General features: G+C 47.3%; 3 protein-coding genes across 5 annotated transcripts in view; 2 read left to right on the plus strand and 1 right to left on the minus strand.

The window, feature by feature from the left end:
* The window catches only part of LOC134333832 (NLR family CARD domain-containing protein 3-like), a 560375-nt gene that overhangs the window by 237480 nt on the left and 305242 nt on the right, over positions 1-17653 (plus strand). The window lies entirely within an intron of this gene.
* coro2ab (coronin 2Ab) lies at positions 2137-8880 on the plus strand. Its single transcript, XM_063015383.1, has 11 exons — positions 2137-2334; positions 2483-2599; positions 2919-3068; positions 3161-3340; positions 5513-5629; positions 5868-5972; positions 6410-6506; positions 6585-6697; positions 7661-7739; positions 8051-8343; positions 8746-8880. Exons 1-11 carry the CDS (start codon positions 2137-2139, stop codon positions 8878-8880), a joined length of 1584 nt encoding a protein of 527 aa, XP_062871453.1.
* zgc:158659 (uncharacterized protein LOC791141 homolog) overlaps positions 9751-17653 on the minus strand; it is a 30069-nt gene continuing 22166 nt past the window's right edge. For 2 of the 3 annotated variants that reach the window (XM_063015344.1, XM_063015343.1), the window contains exons 14-22: positions 16917-17020; positions 16646-16817; positions 15109-15215; positions 14908-15029; positions 14314-14392; positions 13953-14123; positions 13710-13827; positions 13461-13612; positions 9751-12337 (exon numbers count right to left, since the gene is read on the minus strand). In XM_063015344.1, the coding sequence (XP_062871414.1) occupies positions 12064-12337; positions 13461-13612; positions 13710-13827; positions 13953-14123; positions 14314-14392; positions 14908-15029; positions 15109-15215; positions 16646-16817; positions 16917-17020 (1299 nt within the window). In that variant the 3' untranslated portion in view covers positions 9751-12063. Of the gene's footprint in view, positions 12338-13460; positions 13613-13709; positions 13828-13952; positions 14218-14313; positions 14393-14907; positions 15030-15108; positions 15216-16645; positions 16818-16916; positions 17021-17653 lie in introns of those variants that run through there. The other variant, XM_063015346.1, reaches the window with a different exon arrangement.

Raw genomic sequence — 17653 nt, forward strand, 5'->3', positions numbered from 1 at the left:
ACTTTTACACACACACACAACACAAGGTCGTCATCATCAAACATTAACACACACACACACACACACACACACTTATATACACACACACACACACACACACACACACACACACTCACACACACACTTTTACACACACACACAACACAAGGTCGTCATCATTAAACATTAACACACACACACACACTCTCTCTCACACACACACACACACACTCACACACACTTTTACACACACACACAACACAAGGTCGTCATCATCAAACATTAACACACACACACACACACTCTCTCTCACACACACACTTATACACACACACACACACACTCACACTTTTACACACACACACAACACGAGGTCTTAATCATCAAACATTAACACACACACACACACACACTTATTCACACACACACACACACACAACACGAGGTCTTAATCATCAAACATTAACACACTCTCTCACACACACACACACTCTTATACACACACACACTTATTCACACACACACACACACACACACACAACCTGAGTTCATCAGCAAACATTTGCACTCACACACACACAAACACACAAATACTCACACACACACTCAAACATCTATACACACACTTATACACACACACACATATACTGTATATATATACCTTCCATAATTGTTTATCATCCAGAAGAACTCATCACCAGCAGACACACAGTGATGGTACTGAGGATCTACAGTAATGATGCAGTACAGTGGTGGGTACACCGATGGTACTATCATGGGTACTATGATGGGTACAGGGAGGATGATGGGTAATATGATGGGTACAGGGAGGATGATGGGTACTATGATGGGTACAGGGAGGATGATGGGTAATATGATGGGTAATATAATGGGTACAGTGATGGGTACTATGATGGGTACAGGGAGGATGATGGGTACTATGATGGGTACAGGGAGGATGATGGGTACTATGATGGGTACAGGGAGGATGATGAGTAATATGATGGGTACAGGGAGGATGATGGGTACTATGATGGGTACAGGGAGGATGATGAGTAATATGATGGGTACAGGGAGGATGATGGGTAATATGATGGGTACAGGGAGGATGATGGGTACTATGATGGGTACAGGGAGGATGATGAGTAATATGATGGGTACAGGGAGGATGATGGGTAATATGATGGGTACAGGGAGGATGATGGGTACTATGATGGGTACAGGGAGGATGATGGGTACTATGATGGGTACAGGGAGGATGATGGGTAATATGATGGGTAATATAATGGGTACAGTGATGGGTACTATGATGGGTACAGGGAGGATGATGGGTACTATGATGGGTACAGGGAGGATGATGGGTACTATGATGGGTACAGGGAGGATGATGAGTAATATGATGGGTACAGGGAGGATGATGGGTACTATGATGGGTACAGGGAGGATGATGGGTACTATGATGGGTACAGGGAGGATGATGAGTAATATGATGGGTACAGGGAGGATGATGGGTAATATGATGGGTACAGGGAGGATGATGGGTACTATGATGGGTACAGGGAGGATGATGGGTAATATGATGGGTACAGGGAGGATGATGGGTAATATGATGGGTACAGGGAGGATGATGGGTAATATGATGGGTACAGGGAGGATGATGGGTAATATGATGGGTACAGGGAGGATGATGGGTACTATGATGGGTACAGGGAGGATGATGGGTACTATGATGGGTACAGGGAGGATGATGGGTACTATGATGGGTACAGGGAGGATGATGGGTAATATGATGGGTAATATAATGGGTACAGTGATGGGTACTATGATGGGTACAGGGAGGATGATGGGTACTATGATGGGTACAGGGAGGATGATGGGTACTATGATGGGTACAGGGAGGATGATGGGTACTATGATGGGTACAGGGAGGATGATGGGTAATATGATGGGTACAGGGAGGATGATGGTACTGAGGATCTACAGTAATGATTCAGTACAGTGGTGGTGAATATCGTGATATATCGTATAAATGATAATCAGTACAATCCTGAATACAGAGAATAAAAATCAGAAGCAGATTCTGACTGAACGAGCTCAAACACAGTGTGTGTGTGTGTGTGTGCGGCTATGAAATATAAATGTCGTGTGTGTGTGTAGATGTCGTGGCAGCCTCCGTACAGAAGCTCAAAGTTTGGTAACGTTTATGGTAAAGCGCTGAAGAATCGGAGCTACGACGGTGTGCAGATCACCCGCGGCCTCCAGGAGAACCACTGCTGCTCCGTCAATCCACGATTTATCGCCGTGGTGACCGAGTGTGCCGGAGGCGGAGCTTTTATCGTCATCCCCGTCCATCAGGTGAGTCCCACTACCACACCTACCACACCTACAAGAATCACGTCCTCACGTCCCAAACTATATACTTATCACTTTCTGTAATTAACTAGCTAACGATCTAACTATCAGTGTGTGTGTGTGTGTGTGTGTGTGTGTGTGTGTGTTGCAGACGGGCCGCGTGGACCCTCATCACCCGCGCGTGTGCGGCCACAGCGCTCCGGTTCTGGACGTTCAGTGGGATCCGTTCGACGATCAGCGCATCGCATCGTGCTCTGAAGACTGCACGGTCTGTAACTATGGAAACCGCATCACTGCTGCTTGGCGACTACGCTTAGCGACTACGCCCCCTAATGACGAACGATTTGGCTAACGATTATGAACGAGGACTCACGTACTTACTGCTGCAACAGTGACTCCTAGTGTCCGGTCCAGGCATGACAGTGGTGGAGGAACACGGAGAGTGTAGCGTGTTCTGTTTCCAAGTGGGGACTTGGAAATGACTAAATTAGATGAAATAGGGGGAAATGCAAAAATGATGTTTTATACCAACAGTGAAACTAATTAACCGTGTGTGTGTGTGTGTGTGTGTGTGTGTGTGTGTGTAGGTGAAGGTTTGGGAGATTCCCACAGACGGATTAAAGGAAAACATGACCAATCCCAGAAAGGAGCTCTGGGGCCACGCCCGGAGGGTGGGACTGATCCAGTGGCATCCAACCGCAAAAGACGTCCTCATAAGCTCCGCCTACGATTATCGAGTACCCACACACACACACACACACACACACACACGGTAACTCCACCCGCTCTTTACTGCTCTGATCGTGTGTGTGTTTGCCCCCCGCTGCAGGTGTGTGTGTGGCGTGTGGACGGCGAGTGTGTGCTGGTCAGGACGCCGGTGTGTGTGATCCGTACACACACTGACCTGGTGACCGGTCTGAGCTTCAGTGAGGACGGGAGCGCCCTCGCCACCGCCTGCAGGGACCGACGGGTCCGGGTGCTGGACCCTCGTACAGGACACACACTGCAGGTAAACACGGGCGTGGCTATCTATCAGTGGGGTTCCATGCCCTCCATGTGTGAGTGAGTACACCAAGAGAACGGTACGAGCCAAAATGCTCGACCCCTACGGTGCTCTATAGTGCAACATGAGGTCTTTATCATCACACACACTTATACACACAAACTTAAACACACACTTATACACACACACTTATACACACACTATATACACACACACACTTATATACACACACACTCACACACACACACACTTATACACACACACTTATACACACACTATATACACACACACACTTATATACACACACACTCACACACACACACACACTTATACACACACTTATACACACACTATATACACACACACACTTATATACACACACACTCACACACACACACACACTTATACACACACTTATACACACACTATATACACACACACACTTATATACACACACACTCACACACTTATACACACACACTTATACACACACACACTATATACACACACACTTATACACATATACACACATACACTCACACACACACACTTATACACACAAACACTTATACACACACACACACATATACACTTACACACCCACACACTTATACACATACACACACACACTTATACACACACACACTTATATACACACACATTTATATACACACACACTTATATACACATACACTCCCACACACACACACTTATACACAAACACTTATACACATATACACACATACACTCACACACACACACACTTATACACACAAACACTTATACACACACACTATATACACACACACTTATACACACACACACTATATACACACACATATACACTTACACACCCACACACTTATACACATACACACACACACTTATACACACACACTTATACACACACACACTTATATACACACACATTTATATACACATACAATCACACACACACACACACACTTATACACACACACACTTATACACATACACACACACTTATACACACACACTTATACACACACACACTTATACACATATACACACATACACTCACACACACACACACTTATACACACAAACACTTATACACACACACACACATATACACTTACACACCCACACACTTATACACATACACACACACACTTATACACACACACACTTATATACACACACATTTATATACACACACACTTATATACACATACACTCCCACACACACACACTTATACACAAACACTTATACACATATACACACACACACACTTATACACACACACTATATACACACACACTTATACACATATACACACATACACTCACACACACACACACTTATACACACACACACTATATACACACACATATACACTTACACACCCACACACTTATACACATACACACACACACTTATACACACACACTTATACACACACACACTTATATACACACACATTTATATACACATACAATCACACACACACACACACACTTATACACACACACACTTATACACATACACACACACTTATACACACACACTTATACACACACACACTTATACACATACACACACACACTTATACACACACACTTATACACACACACACTTATATACACACACATTTATATACACATACAATCACACACACACACACACACTTATACACATACACACACACACTTATACACACACACACACACTTATACACATACACACACACACTTATACACACACACACTTACACACACACTTATACACACATACAATCACACACACACATACACTTATACACACACAGCACAAGGTCTTCATCATCAAACATTAACACACACACACACACACATACTTATATACACACACACACTTATGGTACTTACAGCAACTTACAGTATACATTCTATGCAATTGAGGGTTAAGGGCCTTGCTCAAGGGCCCAACAGTGACAACCTGTGGTGGGGCTTGAACCAGTGACCTTTTGATTACTAATCCAGTACCTTAAACACTATGGTACAGAACAGAGTTTAAAAGCATCTCAGCCATCGTTGTTGATGATTTCCACCAGTTGAAACGAGATCTTGTGGAACGCTGTAGTTCCTTTTTTCCAGATGTTCCGACACTGACCACAGCACTGACCGTGTCTCTGTGTGTGTGTGTGTGTGTGTGTGTAGGAGCGCAGCACTGACTGCAGTAGAGTTTCTAAAGTTCTTTACCTGACTGATCTGAACCTGCTGCTCACAACCGGAACCTCCAAGTGGAACCAGAGACACTTCATGCTGTGGGACCCGGTAACACACACACACACACACACACACACACACACACCACACACACAGTCAGTTCTTTCTCACTCTCGTGCTCGGGTGTCCTGATACTTTTGTAATAAATGGTTTATAAACGGTCAGATTCACAACTAATAAGTGACCTCACACCATCAAACTTTTAACTGTAAATATAAACCTAAACATCCTGTGTGTGTGTGTGTGTGTGTGTGTGTGTGTGTGTGTGTGTGTGAGTGTGTTACAGGAGGACCTGTCTGAGCCGTTAGTGGAGGAGGAAGTGGATGGAGGTTCTGGAGTTCTCTTCCCTTTCTACGACCCTGACACACACCTGATCTACCTGGCCGGCAAGGTACACACACACACACACACACACACACACACACACACACACACACACACACACACACACACATCCCGTGTTTGGGTGTGAGTGTGTCTGTGTGTGTTCATAAGTATGTGTATATATAAGTGTGTGTGTGTGTGTGTGTGTTTGATGATGAAGACCTCATGTTGCACTACAGAACACTGTAGGGGTCGAGCATTTTGACATGTACCGTTCTCTTGGTGTACTTGCTCACACGTGGAGAGCACACACACACACACACACTGTACATTAGTGCATATAGAAGGGGGGTTTGGTGTGTAGGCACAAATGTTACTGAACGAGCACAGATATATTCCAAATATTGTGGACAGGGTCTAGAGTCTTACAGAGGTAGGTAGTGGGGAGCAGGACGGGTCGATAGGTGTCCACATACTTTTGACCCTCTCTCTCTCTCTCTGTAGGGTGATGGTAATATTCGTTATTATGAAGCGAGTGCTGAGAAGCCCTACCTTCACTTCCTGACCGAGTATCGCTCCCCGCTCCCACACAGGGGCCTCGGTGAGTACAGCAGGGGCCAAACCTCCTGAGCGGAACCAACTGATCCAGTCTCAGGGTGTTCTGTTGTTTCGTGTGTAGGTGTGATGCCGAAGCGTGGTCTGGACACGGCGGCGTGCGAACTGTTCCGCTTTTATCGCCTCCTGACCTCGAGGGACGCGGTGGAGCCGCTATCCTTCATCGTACCACGAAAGGTAGAGCACACGCGTCACCGTCCACGTTCAAGCGAGCTTCACATCCACGCGGGACTCACGACATGAGCACATGAGGATCGACCACATACTTCTGACACGCTGATTTTGGCTGGTGAAAGTTTAAAGCAGATTAAAGCAGGCTTGACTGTGGTCAGTCACGTGATCTAGCAGCTTCTATTCAAAGCAGATCTACTTGTCAGGATCCAGCCTTGGTATAGAGACCACTGTTCCATGTATTTGTCATGTGTGCAGTCATTCGTTCATTTTCTTATCCGCTTATACAATCAGGGTCGCGTCGGGGTGGCTGGAGCCTATCCCGGCTTTTCAATGGGCGCAGGGCACACAGTGACACCCTGGACGGGGCGCCAGTACATCGCAGGACACACACACACACACACTTTCACCTACAGGGTGATTCAGTGCCTCCAATGAACCTGACTGCATGTTTTTGGACTGTGGGAGGAAACCGGAGCTCCCGGAGGAAACCCACACAGACGCGGGGAGAACATGCAAACTCCGCACAGAAAGGACCCGGACCGCCCCGCCTGGGGATCTTACTGTGAGGCGACAGTGCTAGTCAGTCAGACTTTCCCAATTATATGGACACAGAGAAGTCATCAGCTGTAGTCAATAATAACCAAGAATGAGCAATTTGGGAGCCATGATACAAAGTTTTTACCTGTTTTGACCAGGCGTCCACAAACTTTTGGAATTTCCCTGTGCCCAACCTGTGCCCATTCCATCAAAAGAGAAAAGGCCTGGATCACAAGCTACATTCCAATTCATCCCACAACTGTACAGTGGGTTAAGATCAGGGCTTGGGCCTCTCCCTGAACTTGTTAGTAATGGGTGTCAGTAATCTTAAGGGGCGTCCACATACTTTTGGTCCTGTGTACATGCTTCTTACAGGCGTATGTGAGCGTTTGATGATCTCTGAACTTGTACCTTTGTGCTTTACCTCAGTGTGGATATTTCCGGGAGGACATTTACCCCAGGACGGCGAGCATGACGGCTCAGGAGTGGCTCAGGGGCCAAAATAAAGGTGAGGCCACAGGGCAGCTTCCAAACTGAACTCTGAGCCAGGCTTCCTGGCAGAATAAGGGCCTGTTTGAGGGGCCCGACAGTGGCAGCTTGGCGGGGGTGGGGTTCGAACCCTCAACCTTCCGATCAGCAGATCAGGACTGTAATCGGCATGCCCCCACTGCCCTAGTCCATAGAGACGTGGACTACATGCACAGATCCCAGTCCAGAATCTTGTAGAAAGACCTTCCAGAGTTGAGACTGTTATTGTAGCCACAAAGTGTGTGTGTGTGTGTCCGTACATGCTGATTCCTCCCGTCGTCTCTGCTCTAGGTCCGGTTCTGATGTCACCGAGACCCGAGACTAAAATCCAGAACCCGTACCCGGCCCCGGAGCAGGGCCCCGGGTACGAGCGCCCAGCCAGCAATCACAAGCTTCAGGAGCACACCGGACCGGGCGGGTACACACTCCAGGAGGACTCGACCAATCGGAGCACGGGGGGCGACGCGGCTGACCTATCAGAGTGGCAGGAGGACGAGACTCAGCTGAGCGGACGGTGTGGTGGGCACGCTGGGGTGAGGTGGTGGGAGTCGGGACCGTACACTCCGCCCGCGGCTGAGAAGGAGGTACCACGTCTAAATTTAGTCGTTTACAATTCCCATCCCAACTCCTCAACCTAATACACCACGCCCATGCTGGCCGACACGTGTTTCCTCCTAAGGGGTTCCGACAGGAAGCTTGAACGTGCTATGCTCACTGGATTCCTCCACCCTTCACGTCAGCGCCCCAATCTGGCCTCCCCTCCCTCAGGAACGCTCATTTGTGCCTGTAGAGCACCCAGTCACGCTGATAGCACTACTGAGTCTCCAACCCGGGTCTCTGCACCACCCCAACAGCACAGATACGTTAAGAATATAATGTTTAATAACTCTGGCGCCCTCTGCTGGTCATGTGAGGAACTTCCCCTGTTCTGTGACTGCAGTGTTTGTATAACTGAGCGGCGTGTAACCTGTGTGTGTGTGTCGTAGCTGATAAACACCTTCTACAGGCAGCAGGAGGAGATACGGTCTCTGCGGCAACAGCTGGATCAGCGCGACAGGACCATCCAACATCTGGAACTGGAGATCAAGAACATCCGCAACCGGCTGAGAGCGTCCTTCTGATCCCGGCCAATCAAAACGCGGCGAGAGGCGGCGACCAGGAAGTCATCCGAACACCTGATAACACAGAAATACTCCTACAGCACTTTAGTCCTGCACACACACTCAGCCTACAGCACTTTAGTCCCGTACACACACTCAGCCTACAGCACTTTAGTCCTGCACACACACTCAGCCTACAGCAGTTTAGTCCTGCACACACACTCAGCCTACAGCACTTTAGTCCTGCACACACACTCAGCCTACAGCAGTTTAGTCCTGCACACACACTCAGCCTACAGCAGTTTAGTCCTGCACACACACTCAGCCTACAGCAGTTTAGTCCTGCACACACACTCAGCCTACAGCAGTTTAGTCCTGCACACACACTCAGCCTACAGCAGTTTAGTCCTGCACACACTCAGCCTACAGCAGTTTAGTCCTGTACACTCAGCCTACAGCAGTTTAGTCCTGCACACACACTCAGCCTACAGCACTTTAGTCCTGCACACACACTCAGCCTACAGCAGTTTAGTCCTGCACACACACTCAGCCTACAGCAGTTTAGTCCCGTACACACACTCAGCCTACAGCAGTTTAGTCCTGCACACACTCAGCCTACAGCAGTTTAGTCCTGCACACACACTCAGCCTACAGCAGTTTAGTCCTGCACACACTCAGCCTACAGCACTTTAGTCCTGCACACACACTCAGCCTACAGCAGTTTAGTCCCGTACACACACTCAGCCTACAGCAGTTTAGTCCTGCACACACTCAGCCTACAGCAGTTTAGTCCTGCACACACTCAGCCTACAGCACTTTAGTCCTGCACATTGTTCCTAGATAAACACACGAGTTCACAACAAGAACAGAAACAGATCACAGATCAGCTGATCCAGTTAAAAAAGTTTATTTAATAAAACACCACAGACGTCCTCACAAGGAACAGAGTTGAATAAAATAAAACAGTGCAGCGATCACAGACATCACAAACCCACATCACAAACTCACGTAACAATCCCACATTTATAATCGTTATTGCTTTTTATTAATCACACACAAACAGACGCTGTGCAAAACGAGCTGCTGGAAAACGCATCAGGACTGAAGAGCTGAAATTATTTATTTATTTAATTATAGATTCATGTTTGTAATTGTAGTCGGGGTGAAGATATGGAGATTCACTGACGTCAGAATGATGGTTAAGGATTTAAAAAGTATAATTTAAATATGAAAAGATTAAAATAAAAACTGTAATGTGTCAGATCCAGAGATATGTGAGATGTTTTACCTGACTTTTCTTTTTTATATATTTTTCATTTTATTTTCTAGTTTGAATTTATTAGTGTTGTTTTTTTGGGGGGGTATAAGTATGATTATTTATTTATTTATTTATTTATTTATTTTTGTGTGTTAATATTAAACAGCAGGACATTGTAAAAAATTCCTACATCATGCCGTCACAGTGGCTGAACAGCAAGAAGGTCCTGGGTTCGATTCCCCGGCAGGTGTTTGCATGTTCTCCCTGTGTTCCCTCCCACATGTCCTTGACTGGTGACATGAATGGGGTAATAAATCAGACCCACTGTGACCCTGACCAGGACAAAGCGGTTGATGATAATAAAATGTAAAGTGTTCATTTTGCTACCCAACAGACCACGTCTATGTCTGAGCGAGGAGCAGCTGGACGTAGCTAATACGGCCTTGCAGCTGCAACAGTGCCCCCTAGTGTGGTGGAGGAACACGGAGAGCGCAGCGTGCTCCTCCCTGCCTGCCGAGGCTCTCGTACAAACGCCACAGTGCACAGGAGAATTTAATATATACAAATAAAGCTGCAAAAGAATCAGCAGTAAATGTTAGATTTCTCTAGTTAGTACACGTAAACAAAGAAGCTGCTGTTTAACACGTCAAACCTACATGCATCATAAACAATGCACTAATAAACACCCATCAAACATAAAACATCATCAGATATGGACACCACACCATCCTACACATCTAAGCAGCAATCTAACCTCCCATAAAGATCACAGTGCGTGGCCAAAAGTATGTGGACGCCCCTACGAATGATCGAATTGAGTAGTTTCTGCTACATCCGCTGCTAACAGGTGTATAAAAATGATCTAAGGTAACTGATGTGCTTTTAACACTGTGGGAACAGTTTAGGGAAGTCCCGTTTTTCTTCAGAATGATTATGATCACGCCCCTGAGCACAAAGCGAGCTTTTGTTGACTGAATAGGCACAAATTCCCACAGACACAAAGTGGAAAGTCCCGTAGAGAGGCTTCCAGGATCAATGGATGATGTTATTAAATATAAATGCTTACAGGTTTGGAACCGGCTGCTCAACAAGCTCATGCTCAGGGGTCCAGATACTTTAGTCCCTCTAGTGTGTTTGTTTATGCTTATAAATAGGTACAAAGTCAGAAATGTAAATGTGACGCAGATTCATGGACGAATCACTTCTGCTCTTATGAAATTGTGCTTAAATGTTTTGCAGACACTGAGAGGTAGAGTTGATGGGACTGTTGCTGGGAGTGGTTCTTTCTAACATGAAATCTGATTGTTAGTCGCATGGTCAGATTGTTTGGTTCTTTAGCGGCTCTAATTAAACACGAGACGTAAAGATCTAGAGCGGGTCACTGATTTAGGAATGGAAGGGTACGATCGATTGTTAGACGCAGGTTTCCGATTGGCCGCTCGTGATTGGCCGGTCCGATCGGCCGCCCGTGATTGGACGGTCCGATTGCTCTCACAGTGCGGCTGGTTCCGAAGCTCATTCACACCGATCAGAATCAGTAATAAAAACATCAGCAGTGCATTACTGTCATCACAACAGCGAGGAAGACTGGAATCACTCATCTTCATCACTACGCTACTCAAGTTTTAGGGTTGCAGGGCATTATGGGATGTGCACGCCTGCTGGAGGCAAGTCCTCCTGTATTATGGCACCAAGCTCTGACCTCTGACCTTTGTGATAACCCTGAGGAGGATCAGGACCGATAGTGCAGATTTAAACTCAGAATTTTAGGATGTTTCACTTCTCCTATTTAGTGTGTGTGTGTGTGTGTGTGTGTGTGTGTGCTTGCATGCATAAATATGTGCACCACTTTGCAGGTCTGTATTTCCCATGAGTCTTTGCAGTTACCTATTTACCTGCTCCAGTGGTTTCCAGTGTGTGTGTGTGTGTGTGTGTGTGTGTGTGTGTCAGTGCTCGTTGGGCATGTGCCGGATGGTGTGGAAGATCCAGTCCATCTTGGTGGTCCAGCCGCCGTGGTGGGCGTCGTTCATCTGCTTGGTGAAGTACTCCAGCGCCTCCTGCTGGTTCTTCTCCAGCGCCAGCGTCTTCCTCAGGTAGGCGATGTCGTCGAAGCTCTGCAGCTCGGGCATCCCGCAGCCCAGCAGCAGGGAGAACAGGTTAATGAAGAGCCCGGCGTGCTGGCGGATCGACAGGTAGGCTTTATAACACATCTCCTGGAACCTGCGCGCACACACACACACACACACACACACGTTACACGTTACAGATACACACACACACACACGTTACAGACACACACACGTTACAGATACATACACACACACACGTTACAGATACATACACACACACACTCACACACACACACACACACGTTACATTACAGATACACACACACACACACACGTTACAACACACACGTTACACACACGTTACATTACAGACACACACACACACACACGTTACAGACACACACACACACACGTTACAGATGCACACACACACACACACACACATTACATTACAGACACACACACACACACACACACGTTACAGATACATATACACACACACACACACACACACACACTACATTACAGATACACACACACACTACAGATACACACACACACATTACAGATACACACACACATTACAGATACACACACACACATTACAGATACACACACACACATTACAGATACACACACACATTACAGATACACACACACTCATGTTTCTGTCTTTTTGGGGACTGAATGTTACAGATACACACACACACACACTCATTACAGATACACACACACACGTTTCTGTCTTTGTGGGGACTGAATGTTACAGATACACACAGTTGAGCAGTTACAGATACAAAAGTATTTTTGGGCTTTTCATCATTTCTTACTGGCTGATCAACACCAGTATGATTTTTTTCCATCCCAGTATGTCCAGTAGCTGTTAATGGTTAACGTTGTATTTAAAAATGTACTTCTTCTTCGGTCAGATTTTAAAGAAGAACGTGACATCAGTAAGAACATTCTAGACTCTTTTCACCTGCACCAGGCCGGTCCATACGGAGAAGCTCTACTAATAATCTGTAGTGCTGCAGATGTGAAACCTTCTACTGGTCCATACGCACAAGCAGAAACTAGAAAAGATCAAGGTGTTCTGGTGGTGCAGCAGTTTATCACACTAGCCCACAACCACCGAGACCTGGGTTCGGGTCTGAGCAGTACCAGTACGAACACAGCTGGATGTGCGGACAGGGTATCGACCTGCTGTTCCAACAGCGACCCCCACTGACCCGTGTTTTGCTCTGAACACGGAGCGAGAGCGTGCGAGTGCTAACCTCTCGAACTCCTTGGTCTTCGTGCACTCCTGCACTCCCTTACTGATGACGATGAGGAAGTCCTGAGTGAGGACGAAGGGCACACGCTCACGCTTATAACCGAACTTCTTCTTCTTATGGTCCAGGAAATGTCCGAAATCTATGTGGAACAGCTACAGAGAGAGAGAGAGAGAGAGAGAGAGAGAGAGAGAGAGAGAGAGGCTGAATGCTGTGCTGATTATATAATCTTTATATTTTGTAGGAAGCTACCTGTCCGTTCTCCTTCACCATGATGTTGCTGTTGTGTCGGTCGCCGATCCCGAGTATAAACGTGGCTACGCAGTAACCAGCACAGGAACGCGTGAACAGATCGATCGCTCGGTCATAGCTGAGACACGACGAGAGAGAGAACATGTTCAATAGAGTTCCCTCCTTTCCCCCCTTTATCTCCTAATTTAGTCAATTCCAATCGTGTGTGTGTGTGTGTGTGTGTGTGTGTGTGTGTGTGCTTACCCCTCGCCCTTGTTTTTCTCTTTGATCCAGTGGTGCAGGGTGTTGCTGTTGAACTGCAGCGCCCCCTTCAGTCCCCCTTTGCACTGGATCTGCATGATGGTGAAGGAGTTCCTGACCACCTCGATCAAACCCACACAGTCGCCGATGGAGAGGCAGCCGTACGGTAACATCCTGCACGAGGACACGGATACTGCACTGTGATTGGCTGAAGAGGCGGCGCGGAGCGTGATTAGCTAAGCCTGACGTCCGCTGTGATTGGCTGCAGCTGTGGTTAAGAGCGGTTAGTGGATTGTGATTGGATGAGGCTGTGGGTGTGAAGGTTTGGGTATATGGTGTGATTGGTCTGGACAGAAAGTCTCACCGCAGATCGAGTCCCTGGTTCTGCCAGATGCTCTCCATGATTTTGATGATCTGCAGCGTCAGCATGTCCTGCCTCAGATCTGCACCACACACACACACACACACACACACACACACACACACACACACACACACACACCTGTTAGTCATGCATCTAAAGCACATGTGCAACCCCACACACACACACACACACACACACACACACACACACACCTGTTAGTCATGCATCTAAAGCACATGTGCAACCCCACACACACACACACACACACACACACACACACACACACACCTGTTAGTCATGCATCTAAAGCACATGTGCAACCCCACACACACACACACACACACACACACACACACACCTGTTAGTCATGCATCTAAAGCACATGTGCAACCCCACACACACACACACACACACACACACACACACCTGTTAGTCATGCATCTAAAGCACATGTGCAACCCCACACACACACACACACACACACACACACACACACACACACTCACGTTAGTCGTGCATCTAAAGCACATGTGCAACCCCACACACACACACACACACACACACACACACACACACACACACACACACACTCACCGTCTCCGTTTTTGAAGATGATCTCGTTGTTGGTGAAGAGCAGCTCACTCATGATGTCGGGATTCTCCCAGTTCAGCCAGAGGGGGCGCTTCGCTGACGACATGATCCTGCACTCCTCCAGCCTGACACACAGAACATCAGGATGAGGGAGATCAGATCCGTCCCACCCAGACCAGGTGATGAAAGGAAAGCTGAGGTTACCTGAGGTTACCCAGCTGGTGCACGGGGTTCAGAGGGGAGACGAACCCCTGCAGAGCCTCCATGTAATCGGGGCGGGACATGTGCTCCACCAGGAACTTCATCTGCGTCTGAAACGGCCAATCCAAGTTAGCCACACGAGCCAATCACAGCTCTGAATCTCAGCTGACTCAGGTGACACAGAGATGTGGGGTGGCTCAGGTATGCTGATATGAGAGACAGGTAGTTAAGGTGAATCTAGATGATGTCTGAGTGAAGCCATTATAGAGGAAGACAGGTCAGAGCTGATGCAGGTAGACATATTATTGAAATTCAGAGGTTTGTCAGGTAACTGTGAGACAGGTGAGCTGATATGGGAGGTGAGACAGGTGAGCTGATATGAAAGGTAAGACAGGTAGGCTGATATGGGAACTGAGACGTGCGCTGATTTTGGAAGAGAGACAGGTGAGCTGATTTGAGAGGTGAGACAGGTGAGCTGATTTGTAATGTGAGGTAAGACAGGTGAGATTATTTGTGATGTGAGGTGAGACAGGTGAGATGGTTTAAGAGGTGAGACAGGTAAACTATGTGGGAGGTGAGACAGGTGAGCTGATTTGTGATGTGAGACAGGTGAGCTGATTTGTGATGTGAGACAGGTGAGATTATTTGTGATGTGAGGTGAGACAGGTGAGATTATTTGTGATGTGAGACAGGTGAGATGATTTGTGATGTGAGGTGAGCTGATGTAGGAGGTGAGACACGTGGCATGATTTGAGATGTGAGGTGAGACAGGTGAGCTGATTTGAGAGGTGAGACAGGTGAGCTGATTTGAGATGTGAGGTGAGACAGGTGAGCTGATTTGTGAGGTGAGACAGGTGAGCTGATTTGTGAGGTGAGACAGGTGAGCTGATTTGTGAGGTGAGACAGGTGAGCTGATTTGAGATGTGAGGTGAGACAGGTGAGCTGATTTGAGAGGTGAGACAGGTGAGCTGATTTGAGATGTGAGGTGAGACAGGTGAGCTGATTTGTGAGGTGAGACAGGTGAGCTGATTTGTGAGGTGAGGTGAGACAGGTGAGATGATTTGTGATGTGAGGTGAGACAGGTGAGCTGATTTGTGACGTGAGGAGAGACAGGTGAGCTGGTTTGACAGGTGAGACAGGTGAGCTGATTTGTGAGGTGAGACAGGTGAGACAGGTGAGCTGATTTGTGAGGTGAGACAGGTGAGCTGATTTGAGATGTGAGGTGAGACAGGTGAGCTGATTTGAGATGTGAGGTGGGACAGGTGAGCTGATTTGAGAGGTGAGACAGGTGAGACAGGTGAGCTGATTTGTGAGATGTGAGGTGAGACAGGTGAGCTGATTTGAGAGGTGAGACAGGTGAGCTGATTTGTGATGTGAGGTGAGACAGGTGAGCTGATTTGTGAGGTGAGACAGGTGAGACAGGTGAGCTGATTTGGGAAGTGATGTGAGACAGGTGAGCTGATTTGTGAGGTGAGACAGGTGAGACAGGTGAGCTGGTTTGAGAGGTGAGACAGGTGAGACAGTAGGGCGATGGTACCACCTTCTGTGTCTCGTCCTTCTTCTCGTGTTTGAGGGTGTCGGTGAGGTTCACCAGCTTGTCCATGGCCTCCACCTGTCTGTTCAGGTGCTTCAGGTAAATCCCACACGACCTGCAGAACGCCTCCAACAGCAACCCGAACCTCCTCGACACCGTCTTATTGTGCATCTCCGACCTGCGCACACACACACACACACACACACACACACACACACCTCCGTCAGCACCTTCTCCACCACTGTGTGTGTGTGTGTGTGTGTGTGATGTCACTCACTTCAGGTGCCAGAAGAAGAAGTGTCCGATCCTCTGATTGGTCAGAGCTTTCTTCACCAGGAACCGGGCCAGAGGATTGTCCAGGTACATCTCGTACTTCAACACCTGCAACACACACACACACACACACACACACACACACACTCACACACTGAGCACTTTATTAGGAACGCCTATCTGGCCTGCTCATTCAGGGCAGCTGTAGCCTAGTGGTTAAGGTACAGGACTAGTAATCGAAAGGTCGCTGGTTCAAGCCCCACCACTGCCAGGTTGCCACAGCTGGGCCCTTGAGCGAGGCCCTTAACCCCTTAATGACTTAGACAATATACTGCTGAGTACTGTAGGTTTCTTTGGATAAAAGCGTCCGCTAAATGCTGAAAATGTCCTTCATTGATTATTTTATAAGCTACACGTACCACACGGATGAACCTTGTGGGTATACAATTACTGACTGTAACCCATTTGTTGCTCTGTACATGCTGTCATGCCTGTACCTATTTATCGATCGAACAGGATTCCCACTAGCCAGATGACATTTGGGTCGCGGCTCATTCTCAGCACTGCACTCACACTGACATGGTTATTACACTGTAGTGTGTGCTGCTCAGGTGTGAGCGTAGCAGGTGCAGCAGTGTTGTTGGGATTTTTAAACACCGCTCTGTGAATTCTGTGAGGAAAATAAAGCTCAAACCAAAAAATATACAGCCAGCAGCTTGGTGTCTGTTGATAAAAGACTAG

Source organism: Trichomycterus rosablanca, chromosome 19, assembly GCF_030014385.1.
Source record: "Trichomycterus rosablanca isolate fTriRos1 chromosome 19, fTriRos1.hap1, whole genome shotgun sequence".
In the NCBI taxonomy this organism is placed as follows: Eukaryota; Metazoa; Chordata; class Actinopteri; order Siluriformes; family Trichomycteridae; genus Trichomycterus; species Trichomycterus rosablanca.

Excerpts from the sequence above, each read along its gene's own strand:
- coro2ab (XM_063015383.1), top strand. The coding sequence starts at position 2,137 with ATGTCGTGGCAGCCTCCGTACAGAAGCTCAAAGTTTGGTAACGTTTAT. Across the intron at positions 2,335-2,482 it reads TCGTCATCCCCGTCCATCAG|ACGGGCCGCGTGGACCCTCA; the intron begins GTGAGTCCCACT and ends TGTGTGTTGCAG. Across the intron at positions 7,740-8,050 it reads GCTCAGGGGCCAAAATAAAG|GTCCGGTTCTGATGTCACCG; the intron begins GTGAGGCCACAG and ends TCTCTGCTCTAG.